This window comes from Rattus rattus, chromosome 3 (assembly GCF_011064425.1).
Source record: "Rattus rattus isolate New Zealand chromosome 3, Rrattus_CSIRO_v1, whole genome shotgun sequence".
In the NCBI taxonomy this organism is placed as follows: Eukaryota; Metazoa; Chordata; class Mammalia; order Rodentia; family Muridae; genus Rattus; species Rattus rattus.
Genome location: NC_046156.1, coordinates 70,223,214 through 70,241,382, shown reverse-complemented (window position 1 = coordinate 70,241,382; position 18,169 = coordinate 70,223,214). Strand labels below are relative to the sequence as shown.

Sequence of the window (18,169 nt, the reverse complement as noted above, 5' to 3'; positions counted from 1 at the left end):
GTTTGCTCACTCCTAAGAAAAACTTTATGGGAAGGAAAAAATCCCAAGCATTCACTGTGGGTGAGTTTCATAAGGCTTTTGAAAACCAAGCATTTTGGCTCATGAGGCCTTGATTCCAGAAGGACTGACAGACATATTGTCTTCTACTTTAATCACAAGACTTTGAAAAAATAATCTTGTTCTTCTCATCTACAGCCTGATATGTCCACATGAGAATGAATATATCATTTACCCAAGGAGAGAATGGCTAAGTTTTGCTTTATGTTTTCCTTAAGGAGTCAATTCCAAATGTCGATTTGAAATCATGCCAGGACCTGCCTTTGGGTTGTTTGAGATCAATCCTGACACAGGAGAGGTGGTGACAACTGTCACGTTTGACCGGGAGGCTCAAGGAATCTTCAGACTTCAAGGTAAGGGACCTTCTTCCCCGTCCCCCATCTCTGCTGTGTGACCTCAAAAGATCCAGAAAGATTATTGGTGAGGCTTAGCAACTTTTTTGTAAATTTTTTATTTATTTAAAAATGTACATGTATGTGAGTGCTTATCTGGATGTGCACCATGTGTATACAGTACCCAAGGAGGCCAGAAAAGGCTATCTGCTTCCCTTGAATTGGAATTACACATGGGCTGTTAGCTTCCTAATGTGTGCGCTGGTTCTGATCTCCAGGCCTTTGGAAGAAGAGCAATTTTTCTTAACTGCCAAGCCGTTTCTCTATATTGACATTTAAGAGATGCATAAGAAGTCTTTAAATGAATGCGATCAACCTAAGAACACCCAGTTAGTTCAGTCGCGTGCTGGATAACCAGAATAATATGTCTTAGGTGTGTATTAACAGCCACACCCCTCCTCCTTTGTGCACGACAGTACTTGTGCGAGATGGTGGTGTCCCTTCATTGTCCAGCACTGCGGCCATCATCTGCACCATTGAAGACGAAAATGACCACACCCCAGAGCTTATTGCCCTCCATCATGACATTGAAATTCCTGAAAACCAAGAACCAGAGGTTGTGTACACTGTGTTGGCTTTTGATCTGGATGCTGGCAGCAATGGAGCTGTCACCTATCACATAACTGGTGAGTATTGGGAAACCAGCGTTCTCTCTGAGTACAGATGGCCTGGTGAGTCTGTTGTGTTTTCCTACAAAATCCATACCCAGTGAGAACTGCTGCTCCCCTGATCCTGGCTTCTGCCTCTGCACCCAACCACCCTGGACCCTCCAAATTCTCTAAGGCCATGGTCTTGAAAGCTCTTCTGAACTTGATTCTATGCCAACACTAGGGCAATACAGATAGAACAGGTGGCTTTTCCCTATGTTTGCGTACTTATGATCACTTAGTTCATTCTTTACTAATTGAGTATTTGCATATATTGAAATGGAAGATACTATACAATTTTTATAAATATGGAATCTAAACTTTAAAGTTATTTTAGGTTGTGTTGATTATTGAAAGATTAAAATGCCAAAGATAACTGTCCAAGTTTTCATTAGCAGTTTATTAAAAACAAAATATAAAATTGTGTTGGAAATGTATCTCTTAATATAATTGATGGATTCTGTTTTCTAGTTTATGAATGTGTGATTTTCTTCCTGCTTTCTTCCTTCCTTCCTTCTTTCCTTCCTTCCTTCCTTCCTTCTTTCCTTCCTTCCTTCCTTCCTTCTTCTCAAAGTCTCATAATGTTACCCAGGTTAGTCTTGAAATCCTGTACTCAAGGTTCTGACCCAGCCTATTGGTCTGCTAGGAGAATACATTTTGTTTTATTTGAGAAAAGGGTGATAATAAAAGTGAGTATGGCAGAGCAAACTTTTATTTATGACCCTAGGTGTCCTAATTTGCTTCTCTGTTGGTGTGATCTATACTATGACCTAACAGCTTACAGTACATCATGCACAGAAGTTGGGGCAGGAACTCAAGGCAGGAACCTGGAGGCAGACAGTGATTCAGAGGCCATGGAGGAGTGCTGCTTACTAGCCTGTTCCTCATGACTCACACTCAGCTCCCTTTCTTATATAACCCAGGACACCTGCCTAGGGGTGGCACTGCCCACAGTGGTCTGGGTCCTCCCACACAATCATTAATCAAGAAAATGCCCCCACAGACTTACATAGAGACCAATTTGCTGGTTGCATTTTATCTATTAGCTTCCCTCTTCCCAGATGAGCCTAGTTTTGTGTCAAGTTGACAAAAACATAACCAACACACTAGATGAGTTCTCAGACAAAGCAGATTTAGCAGTAGGGCAAACAAGCTATGCATCTGGGAACTGCCTCAAAGCTATCTGTTTATAGACCCACCCTGGAAAGCTTTACATTGTATAACCCCTGGCATGGTCAGACGTTACTTTAGGAATGATTGATCTAAACATCATTCATTTTGTTTTCACTTAGTCTTTTGTAACAATAACATGATACTTGGTACAGTTAACTTGCCAAGGGACAAAGGTTATCTGGGCTCACCTTGAGAGCTTCCGGTTCACAATCGATTGAACCATCGCATTAGGCCTGTAGTAGAGCATTATGGCAGCTATACATGGCAAGCTAGACTAAACCTGCATTGTGAGCTAGGACACAGGAGTAGATATGGAGGCTTCCACACTCTGCTTCAAGGGCGCGTTCCCTATAACCTACAGACTCACCAGGCCCATGTCTTAAAGGTCCCATTGTTGCATAACTGTACCACCTTAGAGACAAGTTTGTCACACATGAAGTCTGGGGCCCATTCAAAGTCAAATTCACATAACCATACATTTACACATAAACCATAACCACCATTCACCTACACTAAGTCATGTTTATTTTTTTCTGTGTCTTGCTTTTCTGCCTTTGCACTCCTAGAATGTGCCTATTTCCTCTCTGTGTGAATTATTGCAGAGTCCTCTCCCTCCTGCTTGCTCCAGTGTAGACTACATACCTCTCCCCTAAACCTCCAGTTCTCATAAACTCTTACCCTGATTCCTCAGCCTTGCTCTTAGAACAGAAACCTGACTCCTGACTCTGTCTAAATCCCTTCTGGTTCTCCTCTTCGGTACTGCAAGAGTAAGAAGTATGGGCCATTTGAGGTTTGACCTGGTTTTCCTCCAAAATCCATGCCTTCACTTGTGACAACATACTCCTGATATGCTACATGCAAACTCCCAGGGAAACTAATTTTTTTCTTTATTTCTCCAAGACACTTACAGTCTTCGCTTTACACAGAACACTGTCTCCAAAACTTGTAGTCTTGTTTCTTCCCATTTAAGGATGCATTTGAGTGTTGTTGCTCCCAGTGGCATTTGAGGCCATGCTAACAGGCTACACACAGTTGAATCCCAGCCACCTGAATATGAGTTTTCATAGCACACCCTAATGTCTGGGACGCAACCTGCCCTTCCAGGATTGTAAGGTCCAGCTCTTCCTCATGGTTCCAATAGCAAGCACATTTGTTGCGTACAATAAGACCTCATACTTGGCACTTACTCGGGCCTTGAATGTTGGATGAGCAAGTGATTTTTGTTCTCAATCAAAAGTATTACACAGTGTGTCCATTCCTACATTGGATGTAGATTAACTGTATCTTATAAATAAAAGTCAGGATTCCTCCCTGAGCACGCACACTAGCTATTGTGATCATTTTCTCTGAACACTTAGTTCCCATACACTTTAAGTGCTTTCAAACTAACAAGGGCTCAATTCATACCACTGAGCTTGGCACTTTGATCCTATCACTCAAGAATACGGCCCATGTGTCTTTGAACCATTTTTAGATTCCATAATCTTCCCAGATGACTGTGAGACATTCTGTCTTTGGGCTCAATTATAACTTTTATTAGAGTTGGTACCATGGACGATAGTAAAGAACACATTTTTGAAAGATACGGAGATGAGTTAAAATATCTTGATGAGGTCATGGGAGAACCAGGCAGATGTGCAGCGGACTCTGACAGAAGTGTTAGGACTCACTCAGGCAATGCCGGGGATTGGAGAGGAGATGAATAGAGCAGTGACATACAACCGATGTAAACTCAGCAGCTGGTAACGTTTTGGAAAATAATTACAACTCACCTAATTTCTTAGAGTGTTTAAAAAATAGATTTATGTGTTTCATGTGAATGTGTGTTTACCTGCATGTATGTGTACCACTGCATGCAGTGCCTGTGGAGGCCAGAAGGGGGCATTGCATCACATGGAATTGGAGTTTAAAATGGTTGTGGGCTGCCGTGGAAGCACTGGGAGCAGTACTGGAGTCCTCTGGGAGAGCAGCAAGTGCTCCTAACCACTGAGCCATCTCTCCAGTGCTCCACGTGTTTATTTTTGATGATAGCAAACAACAAACAAACAAACAAACAAAGAAAACCAAGTGGACACTGTATCCTGTTTCTTATCCCTGACTCTTGTTTTATTTTCAATGAAATACACATCCTAATGTTATGGGGAAAACATACCAATACAAAACATTTTATATTCTATTGCTTCAATGTTCTGAGCCACATGTTGAGAAGTTATGGAGTCTGCCATGTTCCATTGTTCTCTGTACTTAAAAAAGAGCTAACATAGAATAATCAGGAGGTAAACATTTTGAGTGATTAAATTAGTAAGTATATTAGCTATCAGGGGTTATTATTCCCATTTCTAATAGATTTTCAACTGTTTTCTGTGACAGAAGGAAACACCGATGAGTACTTTGCAATTCATAAGACCTCAGGAGAACTCTCAACAACTCGTGCTTTGGACCGGGAGCAGATCAACAATTTTACCCTCACTATCCTGTGCTCAGACCTGGGGAATCCGCCTCGAAGCTCTGCAATGCAGCTGCGTGTTAGAGTTTTGGACGACAATGACCACAGCCCTGCTTTTCCCATGCTTCATTATCAGTCCGCTGTGAGAGAGGATGCTGAGGTGGGCACCGTGGTTCTGGTGCTGTCTGCTGTGGACAAAGACGAGGGCCTCAACGGGCAGGTGGAATATTTTCTTATGAAGGAAACTTCTGGAGCTTTCGCTATTGATCACGTAACAGGGACCCTGAGAACTAGCGGTGCTCTGGATCGAGAAGCAAGGTCTCAGTACACATTCCAGGCTGTGGCCAGAGACTGCAGCACTCGCGGCGCAAAAAGCGCCATGCTCACTATACTCATAGCCGTCACGGATGCTAATGACAACGATCCCGTTTGGGAAGAGAACCCAGTTGATGCTTTCATTGCCCCCACGCCGGCCCTAAACCAGACCATTGTTCGTCTGAGAGCCAAGGACCCAGATGCAGGGCCCAACGGAACTGTTACTTTTAGTTTTGCAGAGCGCCAGTCAGTGTTTTCCATCGACGAATATACAGGAGAAATTAAACTTCAGCAGAATCCGTCTTCAGAACACTTCCCCATGTGGGTGCAGTTAAAGGCCACAGATCAAGGGAACCCGGCAAGGGCAACCGTGGGCCTCATGGTTGTCCACATGGAAGGAGAAGACGTGAAGCTGTCCTTCAGCCACCGTCTCTATACAGGACTGGTGACTGAAAACTGTGAACCAGGTGAGCGTATCCTCGAGGTTCTTGGATATTTGCACAAATTGGGGCATAAGGCTTTAAAACAGACTACAGAAAATGGCCACCGCAGATTCAGTTGTAAACCTAGGAATCTAGCCAATTCTTGATAGTGGAAAGTTATAATCAATGGGATTGTATCAGTTCTCCTACACGACAATGAAACACTTGAACCAACTAGCTTATTAAGACATCTCTTTTGTTTAGTTACTGTGGAAGTTCCAGGCAAAGCTGAGTGGCCCTGCTGCGTTGGGTCTCTGGGGGAGGGGTGGGAGGGGACAATATCGTGGTGGGAGAGCATGGCAGAGCAGACTATTCATGTCACTAACCAGGAAGCAGTGTGGGAAGGTAGAGAGGAATAGAGTTCTCTTTCACATCCCCAGGCCCCACAGGTCTGTCTCTTTAAGGACCACCATTTCCCAGAAGTACCACCACGGTGGGTCTTTGCCAAGCTTTTAACATGGTAGACCCTTGGGAAACATGCACATCCAAAGTATATAGGCATAGCTAACATTGCTCTGGTCTGAGACAAATGTCAGGGCAGATTACAACAAACACAAAACCATGTCTAAAGCTGTGCCTTTTTATTTAAGACTCTGAAGGATAAATATGTGAGAGGTCTTCATCCTTCTAGTTCCGTGCTTTATTAAATCCTTATAGGATTATCTTTTTAGCTCTCTTTCATATTTGAAGTTAAAATTGATGATTTTTATCGTAAAAGCAGCTATCTGTTGGACAGCACTTAGTATTCTAACAATGCACTTGTGAAATCCCAAGCTTCAAGAAAGCTAGGTAGCACCTGGCAACGCAGGCACCTGGCATCTGTGGGGGGCCAGGTGTAATGAGTTGTGGACCAGTCTGGCCTTGAAGGATACATTTGACATGGGAGGGTGTGTATAGTGCCAGCTAAGAGGTAGACCAAAACCAGCAGATATAACAGGAAAGGGAAAAGAAGAAAGAGAACTCGGCTTGGAGCACTGTTGAATGTGATCAGAGCAAGTAACCGGATGGGAAATGTTCCTGGGTTCTCCCTTAAGCATGGGCTGTGTGCATGAAACATTGACTGACAGTTTTCAGCAGCTGTGGCTTTTCCTGGAGCATGGATTTAGTACAGGCTGCAGTGATATCAAACACAAGGAAAAGATTTTCTTTATTTATTGTTTTCTGTTTGTTATGTATTTCAGTGGGCTCAAAATATCGCAGGTTATCAATCAGTATTAGAACGATCTCAATGTTATTAAATGTCAGTTTATAACTTCCAGAATGATTTGTGTTCTCTCCAAGTATACCTAAAATTTAAACCTTTGTATTCTTCAAATGAAAAGTATTAAAGAAGTTGAAATTTCCCATAGGTCCCTCAAATATAGCATCGGTAAGAGATACTTGACATCTTGAGTGGATTATTTTGGGAGTTATTGTAAATCCACATCACATTAAACTGCTCTTATCATATTTTTGACTGTTTTCTCTGCATGTATGTACGTGTACGGATTGTGTGCTTGGTGACCACAGAAGCCAGAAAAGGGCATTTGATTCCTTGGAACTGGGTTACAGAGTTGTGAGCAGTCATGTGGGTCCTGGGAATTGAACCTGGGTTTTCTTGAACAAGAGCTCTTATATGATAAGCCAACTCTATAGTCATCCCCCAGATGTTTTCAATATTTTCATGTTCTTTTAAGAAAATTTAAGTAAAGAAGGAGTTACATTCATATTTGTTTGACATTTGTAGTCGTTGAAGATTCTAAAGCCCTGGATATTAATACTGTATTTATCTACTAACATCCTTAAGCTTCATACCTATATGATGGTTTCTTTTGTGCCACTGTTAGAAAATATCTGGTATAAACAGCGTGAAAAATATTAAATAATATATACAAAAATAGCTCATGGCTTGAGAGGCCTCAGCCTCTAATTGACTCCCCGGATTCTCAGTTCATGTAGAGAAAGATGCTGCTACCCTCTCTACAGACAAAGAGGAGAGGGAGGGAGTTGAGAGAGGGAGGAAGAGGGGTAGGGAAGGAGGGATGGACAGAGAGATGGAGGGAGGGAGGGAGGGAGGGAGGGAAGGAAGGAGGGAGGGAGGGAGAGCTAGTATGCTTGCTTGCTTGCTAGGCCCCTAGCCTCTCTGGTCTGCTGCCAGCTAGGCCAGGTTTCGATCCCCCTTGCTTTCCCACACATTGGTTCTCTGGAAGCACTTTCACAGGCACAGCACTAGATACCTTTCAATCCAGTCAAGTTAGTGATTAGTATTCACCATAATAGCCTGAAGAGAACGGGTCCCCAATGGAGGAGTTAGAGAAAGGACTGAAGGAACTGAAGGGGTTTGAAATCCCATAAGAACAACATCAACCAACCAGAACCCCAGAGCTCCCAGGGACTAAACTATCATTCCAAGAGTACACAGGGATGGACCTATGGCTCCAGCCGCATATGTAGCAGAGGATGGCCTTGTCAGGATCAATGGGAGGGGAGGCCCTTGGTCCTGTCGAGGTCCTGATGCCCCAGTGTAGGGGAATGTCAGGGCAGGGAGGCAGGAGGGAGTGGGTGGATGGGTGGGTGGATGGGTGAGGGAGCACGCTCATAGAAACAGGGGAATGGGATATCGAATTTCTGGAGGGGAAACCAGGAAAGGAGATAACATTTGAAATGTAAATTTAAAAATCCAATAAAAGAAAAAAAAGATTACAGTTTCTATTTTACAAGGATGCCTTTACTAGATAAGATTCAAGTTCCTCTGTGGAAGCAGATGGCATAAGACAAGCTCTGTAGATCAGCAGGATAACCCAGACTGAAGGCCCATACTGTTCCCATATCTCAACCAGGGCTGACTCCTCAGCTAATTCTTCCCTCCCCCAGTTTTCATACTGGGTCTGATGGGATCTAACTATTTTGAACACTTTATTTCTCAATTTAGTTGGATTATTATTATTATTGTTTTACTTTTATTTAATATTAGTGTGCACAATAATGAGTATTATTAGGACACTTTCATCACTGTCATTGTGCCTTAATCATAATTGCCATCCACTATGCAACCCTGTTCCTCCTTCCCACTCTCTCCTATTTCACTACACTCCTTCCTACCCCCAAATAGTTAACCTCCTGCCTTCTGCTTTCAGGTAACATACACTTGTGCATAACACACACACACACACACACACACACACACACACACTCACACACACACTCACATACTCAGGTGCATATGTATACATATATACACATATATACACATATATACATATACATATATATGCATAAGTCTAAATTCCTTGTATCAGTATCAGAGGAGACAGGTGACATTCTTTTCCATTGACCTTCTGTCACTTCTCCATACGTTTCTCCTTTAGACTTTTCTCCCTCTCCTGTAGCCCTCTTCCTACATTATGTTTCATATTTATATAACTATCATATATATGATATACATATATGTCACTTCTACATGGATTTCACATATCAGAGAATATATGCTGCTTGTTTTTCTGACTCTGGCCTATTTCTCTTAAGGACAGACACCCCAAGTTCTTTCTGCCTTTCTGCAAACGGCAGAGTTTTACCCTTCTTCATAGCCGATGAAAGCGCCATTGCATATATAATCTATATTTCCTTTTATCCATCCATCTGCTAATGAGTGTCTAAGCTAACATCTTGGCTGTTGTGAGTAGTAAGCACAAATGCACAAGCATCTCCAGGGTATCCTGCCTTGGTTTCCTATGACACCATGCTGGTGTAACCTTACGGGTGTTCTAAGTGTGGCAGGTGGGTGCCTGCTGGGAGGGTCAGCTGAATTTGGAGTAGTATCTTGTCTTTCCAATGAGTTTTGCTCATGCTGACCTCCTATTGTACAAGTCTGACATCTGTCAGAATGGCCTTAACTTCAGCAGTCTCCTTTCTTTGTGTCTAAGAGGCTGCTGCCTGCCACACTTACTTTTGTAGTCTGTGGACTACGCAGGCTTCCCCACTCTTCAGAGTGTCCCCAGATTGTCCATCCTGGGAAGGCTAATATTTAAGTTGAGGGGTGTCTCCTAAGTATGTTGGGATCTATATAGGCAGGCTTGTCTCTCATAGCTTCAAAATCCAGTAAGCATTGATCACCCTTCTTGGGGATGTAGTTCCGGATGGTAAGTACTCCTCTTGACTCTGCAGTAATAAACAGTGGCTCCCAAAGTTGAGATACCCATTGACTCCTGGCTCAAGGCTATCAAACTCCCAGGTTAGTCTCAGGTAGAGAGATTATCTACTACTGAGGGCCGGACCATCTTCCCTGAACACATCACTGCCTTGAGCCTTGTGCTCACTGCCCTTTTCTGTTTGCCCGTGTGTGATCCTCCCATTCTCCATGACTCTTCAAAGCTGCCTCTCATCAGGATCTGACCTATGGTTGCTTCTTGTGTTTAGGTTTCCGGGGTAGCTTAGTTTAGACAACAGGATCTCTCTCAAAATGGCCTCTGGCCACAACTCCTGGGAGCCATGGAGACTGACAAAATGGAATTCCTCTCTTGCCAGAGAAATCTCTAGAACCCTTGCCTGGATTTGAAGCTTCCAATAGTTGTGCTCCCACATGTGACTAACGCTGTTGGTCTCTTCACCTGAGTATGCTTGCCAAGCTTATGCTTCCCCTCACCATGCACAGGGGCAGTGCAGCTAGAGCCCGATTTTCCTACATCTTTTCCCAGGTCACCCTCTCTACTATCCTGTAACTCCCTTTATGAATTTCCAAGAGCTGAGGACCGAACTCAGGGCCTTATGCTTGCTAGACAAGCGCTCTACCACTGGGCTAAATCCCCAACCCCCTTTCTTTCTTTGGAATAGAGCACAGATTTTCCCTACCCCTACTCTTCGCATGACACAGAGGCAGCTTCTAAAGTGATGTCTTACCAACAAACTCCAAGTCTTTTCAGAAGTGACGAAGAAACCACTTAGTTAATCACAATGATTAAATCCACTAAATGGCGAAACGGCGTCTCCCTGCGTCTGTTTTCCCTTCTCTTCTGTGGAGATCCTGGTGGGAATGAATCAGCAACCGTTATCCTCAGGGTGGGCTATTCAGAACTCCATGCATTTCTGCGAATTGCCCTGGGGTGGAAAATTGACATTATGAATTATTTTGATACCCTGGCTAAAAGTTAAGTACTCAGACTTTGGAAAACCTGAACTAATATTGAAACATGATGACATATGGGGGCAATCTGACTAGTAAAATATATTTAATATTATACAATAAGTAACCTACTTAGATCTAGATATTTGGGAGGAGAAAACTGTCTCCCAGCACTTTGGCAGGAGATCCAGTGAGCTGCTGTTCTCCATCAGCTGGGCAGTGCGGACATGTGACACACATTACCAAGGCAGGGAGGGTGAGCCTGTCGCGGCTCCACTGTTCATGGTGAGCGAGTTCTCTTTCCATGAAGTGGAAGCAGTAATGACTTCCTCACAAGGATGCTGCAAGGATTAAATTAAGCTGTAGGAGAATTCCAGTCATCACTTCTGTTGTTATTGTGGCCATTTCCCTTCTGTCTGAAATCCCAACATGAAGTTTATAAAGTTAGCGGGGCTTTAAGTTCTAACTAGAGCAAGGAGTCGTTACATAATGATTGTGTGATCATGGTGAAGTGTTTGCAGCTTTTAAAGCTCTTCCGTCTGGTTCGTTTTCTGAACCAACTAGATAAGAATTGTACTTTCCAAAGAAATAAATCAGCCCGTAAACAAGGGAAGGCAGTTCCCTGTCCCTGGGGACTTTGGAATGTTTATGAAAATGAAGGGGAAGGAACAAATATTTTTCTTTCATTCCTGTTTCATTACTTGGGACAAGTCTTGCGTTTGAGATGAATTTCATAGGAACAAGGACCGTCTAGGTAGCCATTTTCCACAGAGAACACCTTACCTCATCTGTGATTTAAGATAACCCTGTAGAAGACAGGTATCCTAGGCAAAGTTTTCTCAAAAGGTGCACATGCCTGGGAATCCATACCAGCCCCCCTCACGTCTCAGCCACAGAAGCTCAAGATCTTATCTACCTTAATTTGCTTAAAATCATTTTGATGTATTCTTTGAAAACTTCATACATGTATAGAGTGTATCCCATTCATACCTACCCCTCACTTCTCTGTCCATTTTCCTCAGGGCCCTCCCGGTTTTACCTCTTTTTACATTTTAATTTCTATTGTTATCATGATTATTTTAGCCTACCGAGTCCAGTTGATGTTGCCTATATGTGAATGGGTGTGAAGTTATCTACTGGGACATGACCACTTACTCCAGAGGTCAGTGACTCCCCACTCCCAGGAGACATAACTTCCAATAGCTCCTTAGTTGGGGATGGAGTCTAAGCAGACCTCCCTCATCCATGCTGGGATTATTTTTTATCTTTATTTTTTTTTGACAAAGAGTATTTTATCCAAATGCATGTAAACTACATGTGTACAATGTGAGCCCATGCAGGCCAGAAGAGGGCAACAGATCTCCTGGAGCTATAGTTACCGCAGTTTTAAGCTGTCATGTGAGTACTGGCAATTGAATTCTGGTCCTTTGCATGAGCAGCAAGGGTTCTGAATTACAGGACCATCTTCAGCCCTACATGGTAGACTTTTTAACGGGCTTGATGATGTAAAGGGTAACGCCATCTCATTTATTAACGTAACGTGGGGTTTCTACCCTTAGGAGTCGGACTTTTCCACCAGTGTGAAAGACACACATGCACCATGCTGTCGGTTTTTAAGTATGAAGAATAACTGTTGGGTGGATTGAAATAACCATCTTGAGATGACAGGGCTTCTCTCTGTAGCCCTGGCTGGGACTCACTCTAGACCAGACTGGCCTTGACCTTTTAGAGATCCCACTGCCTCTGCCTCCCAAGTGCTAGGTGGGATTAAAGGTAGTTTCCCCACCACATAGGGACTTAGTGATTTTTAAGATCTGACTTCTCAACCTTGCTGCACTAGCAGACACCTAGGGAGTCTAAACAAATTACTAATGCATCTTTCTTCTACCCAGTTCAGTGAGTATCTTTGAAGGTAGGCCAATCCAACAGTGTTAATTGATGGAAGCTCTCATGTGATTCCAGGGCAAGCCAGGGGTCAGGAAAGAGAGGCGAGAAGAAAATCTAAACTAACACTACTCTTTGTCTAACTTCTGCTCCCCAACAGCAGGTGACTGCTCACCCACTGCCCTTTGCCTGTGTCTCAAATGCCATTGTCTGAGGCGTGGTACCCAGGTCTTTCCATCTCCGCCTCCTTGTGGATGTGATGCGGATTGGCATACGCACTATTCAAATGAATGTTTATGGTCCTCAGTTAAAAAAAAAAAAACTCATCTTGTGGTGGTCTTTTTTTATTACTGGTACAGTCATTTTATTAGTATAGGTCTATTCAAAATTTCTATTTCTTTATGATTCAGTCTTCATATGTTGTAGGTTATGAGAACTACGTGTTTCTTCTAGGAAATGTAGTATGTCGGCACCACTTCATAGCTGTATTAACTGTCTGCTATGGTAGTAATAATGTCTCCTCTTTTGTGTCTGACTTTTGTTGAGTATTTTCTCTTTTGTTCACTTAGTCTAGCTATGGTTTTTCAATTTAGTTGGCCTTTTTAAAGAAAATTAAAAATTTTACTTCCAATGACTTTTCAATCATTTCCATGTTGTCCTATTTAGTTCATTCCTGCTCTGATCTTTATTGTTTCTTTCCTTCTACTAAGTCCGGCCTCACTATGTTCTCTTCCTTCCTGTGACAAGACATTGTGTGGTCTTTTCATCTCAAAATATTCCCTTTCTAATTTCCTTTTATTTCCTTCTTGGTGCATTGGTCATTTACACACTTGGGGATTTCCCAGCTTTTTCTTTTGCTAATGAAATGAACTTTCCAGATGCAGATTTTTGCAGCCAACCATTGAACTGAGCATGGGAACCCCAATGGAAGAGTTAAGGGAAGGATTGAAGTAACTGACGGGTTTTGCAACCTCACAGGAAAAATAACAATATCAACCAACCAGACCTGCTAGAGCTCCCAGAGACTAAACCACCATCCAAAGAGTACACATGGAGGGACTCATGGCTCCAGCCACATATGTAGCAGAGGATGGGCTTGTCTGGCCTCAATGGGAGGGGACGCCCTTGGTCCTGTGAAGGCTCGATGCCCCAGCATGAGAATGCTAGGGAGGTGGGGTGGGAGTGGGTGGGTGAGTACCCTCATGGAGGCAGGGGGTGGAATAGGGGATTTGCAGAGGGGAAATTGGGAAGGAGGATAACATTTGAAATGTAAATAAATAAAATAATCACTAAAATAAATTAAAATATAAAAATTAAAGAAAAAGAACTTTCATTCTATAGTGGTTGGAAGAGATACTCATTATGATTGCAATTTTGCCAAATTCATTCATATTTATCTTGTGATCTAAAACATGAGTTACCTAGAAAATATTCTGTGAGTACTTTAGAAGAATGTATATTCTGGGGCTTGGGGATAAAGGGTTCTGTAGATGTATAGTATATTTCCCCCTGTGGTTGTTATTGAAGTTTTCTGCTCTCCCTTCTGTCTGTCAGATGAAATTCTCTCCTATTTTAGGTTACTATTTCTCACTTGAATTTTGGCAATGGTTGATACACATGCACACACTCACAGACACACACACACAAACACACACACACACACACACAGAGTTATATTCCATATCTTGTTGAAATCTCATCTTCTATTATTATGAAATGCCACGGTTTGTCCCTTGTAGAATTTTTACTTAAAATCTGTTCTTCTTGATATAAGTGTGACTAGCTACTTAGGATAGAATTTTTGTTCAGTTCATCTGAATCCTTTCCCTTTCAGCCTGTGTATGTGTTTTTGTATGTTAAGAGAGTCTTTGATACACAAGTAAAAGTGGCCTTTTTTGTTTTACATAAAAGCTACCCTGGGCATTATAATTTGGTAATTTAATCTATTTACACTTGAAACAACTCCTGGTAGAAAACAGTCACTGTGAACAGTTTAGCACTATTTTAATATATCTTATAATTATCTTGTCTCTCATTTACACTCTTGCTTTCTCTCTGTACTTCATTACTCTTTAAAAATAACATACTTTGGTTCACTTCTCATTTCATGTATGTTTTCTAAAATATACTCAAAACAATGACCTTTAAATGATAGCCAAGCTCAACTTTAATTACAGATGAGCCGGAGCCTATTCCTTACATTTTCCCTGAGACTTTGTGCTGTCATTTTGGCAGGTCAGTGTTAGATGCTGTAACCCTTCATGTAGTTCCTTTATTATTTATTATATTATCTAATATATTTATTATTTATTATTGTTAGCCTGTACGTGAAATTTCAGAATTAAGAACAGTGTACACCCCACTACTGAAGTGTCACAAGATTTACGTTTGTCCACACTTACCGAGTCAGATAACTTTTGCCTCTTATGTTTTCATTCATGGCCCAGTGTCCTCCAACATATACTTGAAGGATTCTGTTCATTGTATCTTCTGAGGCAAGCTTCGTGGTCATGCATTGCCCAGCTTCTGTCTCTCTCTGGAAAGATCTGCTTTTATTTCATTTATATAGGGCAGTTTTGCTAGATTTCTGATGGAACTGAATGTCTGACAATTGAAACTTAAGAAGAAAAGTTTGAAGCAAAGCTAGGAAATCATCAGAATTCCAATTGCTAGGCTTTGGTTCTCAGGGAGATTGAGACTAAGGAACCTTAGTTACTACATTTCCCAGAAGGCCTCACAAGACTTGAAATTGCAATCTGGAAGTTATAGGACTCTGGGAAAGCTCAGAGCAAGAACAGTCACATTGAAATAACCAATACGAATTATTTAATTTCACCACCGATAAGCCCTTCTCCAATTTGTCATAGATCAGCCTAAGTGACAAACAGACATCCAGATGGAAAATCAAGATTACAAACCCCCTCCCGGGGGTGGGGTGGGGGTGGGGGCGTGAACCAAAACATGCACACCTTTCTAATTGGGAAATTATAAGCACAGTCATAAGAAGACACCATCAGAAAAACTTTCATAATCATTAACAAGGTTAATGGGCAAAGCCTTTCTGTACTAAGCCAGTTAGTAAAATCTGGAGCAACTGCTCTCTTTCAGGTGCACACAATGCCCCAGACCCCCACTAAGCATAGAGAGAAATGTGGCATAAACAAAAGAATAAACATTTAAAAATCATCTAATTATTCTAAAGAAATTCAATCAATACATTACAAGGAAACACAGACAACCAAATAAAATCAGTAAGGTTCTATAAAAAGTTATATATGTATAAAAAAATCAAACAGAAATTTTAGGGCTTATGTATACTACAACTGAATTGAAAAGTTCACTAGGGAAATGCAACAACAGATAACGCTGAAAATTTTGCTTATGAATAGTGAACAATATTCAAGAAATGCTCATGTACAAGTTTGTATATAATGTTTTCAAGTTGAAGGTTCATCGACAGTTTTCACAGGTTGACATGTCTACCTTGAGGTGCTATGGGCAGTCATTTAAGTTTACCTGTATGCGCAGAGAAAACAGCAGGTTAAACATGTGGCAGTGAGGGGGATCCAGAAAGATCAAGGCCCTTATCTGCTTTGTTAGGGATGTTTCACATTTAAACTTCGTCAGAGAAAGAAAATAAACACGTGTGGCTCTCTGCAGACTTTAGCATCCAGTTTCAAGGGTTTTTGTTGAATGAAATTTCTCTGAGCTACATTTCCATTTGACATTGTAAATATTTGATTTGCAACAAAATAGGAATTTTCTTTCCTCTAAATAAAAGAGGCCATAGGGATATTTTCCAGTTCTGTAGTCATCACTGTTCTTTTACACGCAAGAAATATCCTCTTTTCTTTTTTTAATAATTGGGCATGGAAGAAACATTCAAACCCAAGGAGAAATAAAGGCCATTAGCACGGATTGTACATCTTGCCTGCACAGTTGGTTATCTTCTGACTGACGTCCTTATGAATCTGTGGCAACATGGTTGCAATAAAATGTTTGTACTTAAAAATAAGTTGTGTAAAGGAAACACAGAACTGTGATTGCGTACCATGGTGGAAGCACACTGCAATGTATATGTATATTTATATAATATAGATTATTTATTTATATTATTTATAATGTATACTAAAATATATATTATTTATATTATTATTTATGTATAATATCTAAATACATATATATGTATATATATATATATAATTTTGAGTTGATCCTTGGAACCCCCATTTGAAAGGAAAGAATATATATATACATATATATGTTTATTTATATTTATATGTTTTATATAAAATCTGTGTGTGCATGTGTGCTTACATCAGCTTACAGAAAAAGAAGGCATTGTTACAGAAGCCACGTGCCTGGTGATGTGTAGTCCCATGAGCACCAGTTACTATGTAATTGAAGCTTCTTACCACTTGTACTAACTGGATTCTACCACTATTATTTGATTTGTTTCTTTGTTGCTAAATAGTTTTGTAAGTGGTTTGGAAAGGAGAGTCATTTGGAAATCTAGCTGAATGAGTTTTAAACTTCCTCAGGCTTTCTGTTAAGTATGACATTTCTTTTTTTTTTTTTTTTTTTTTTATTAACTTGAGTATTTCTTATATACATTTTGAGTGTTATTCCTTTTCCGGTTTCGGGCAAACATCCCCTCCCCTCCCTTCTTTATGGGTGTTCCTCCCCATCCTCCCAAGCAGTATTACAGGGCAATAGTGATGACATTTCTAATGAGTGTGATTCAGTCTGTCCTGATGGCATATGCCTCTGAATCCCAGCCAGGAAGGACCTTGAGGCAAAAGGGTCATGAGGTCTATAGAGAGTTTAGAGTCACCCTGGGTAGCTCGGCGATGCCCTGCCCTTAAACAAAAACAAACAAACAAACAAACAAACAAACAGCTCAGGATACCCTGCCCTTAAAAAAAAAAAAAAAAGCTCAGGGAGCTGGGATGCAACCCAGTGTTTGCAGAATCTTTTGTCTTTTATGTGCAAAACCATGCTCAGTGTCCAAGGACATACTCTGTCTGGGTTTAACTAGATTTTTGCCTTCTATCAAAGTCAGTTCTTACTGAAGTTTTGATTTTACAAACTTAGGTGTTTATAAAAACAGATACAATTTAAGTGCTAAGCATTAAGAGGATCCTAGGTGGAAATTCTGTCTGTTCTTAGACCTTTTATGCTTTCTATTCCTTTCAAAAATTTACATTTATTTATTTTATTTTAAGATTTTGGGGAGAGGGGCACACAGGCAAGTTGTGTGTTTGTATATGCATGTATGCACGTGGTGTGTGTGTGTCTGAATGTGTGTGTTTAAGGGCACACATGCCTTAGCATATATGTGGAGACCAGAGGACAACTTTCCAGAGTCAGGTCTCTCCTTCCAAATGTGGGTTCCTGGGATCAACTCTGTCTCTAGTCATGACAGCAAGTGTCTTTACCTGAAGAACCATCTCCTTCCCCCTCCATGAAAAAAAAATTTAAGAGTCTAGGGGGAAATCAATTTACCCTAATTTATCTATCTTTTTTATTGTTAATGCTGTCAAGATGCGTTTCACTCTGTCCCTTAAGCTTGTGTGGCTGGCTTCCTATGTCCCATAGGAAGAGATAAGCAGATATCTAAGAGATTAGCATTTGTCCCAATTGAAGAAACTCCAGTGTCTTTTCTCTTACTGTTC

General features: G+C 41.2%; 1 protein-coding gene across 1 annotated transcript in view; it reads left to right on the top strand.

Annotated features, from left to right (window-relative positions):
- Positions 1 to 18,169, top strand: part of Dchs2 (dachsous cadherin-related 2) — a 204,819-nt gene that overhangs the window by 160,341 nt on the left and 26,309 nt on the right. The window contains exons 11-13 of the mRNA XM_032898182.1: positions 276 to 410; positions 866 to 1,075; positions 4,640 to 5,497. Of these exons, the coding sequence (XP_032754073.1) occupies positions 276 to 410; positions 866 to 1,075; positions 4,640 to 5,497 (1,203 nt within the window). The remainder of the gene's footprint in view (positions 1 to 275; positions 411 to 865; positions 1,076 to 4,639; positions 5,498 to 18,169) is intronic.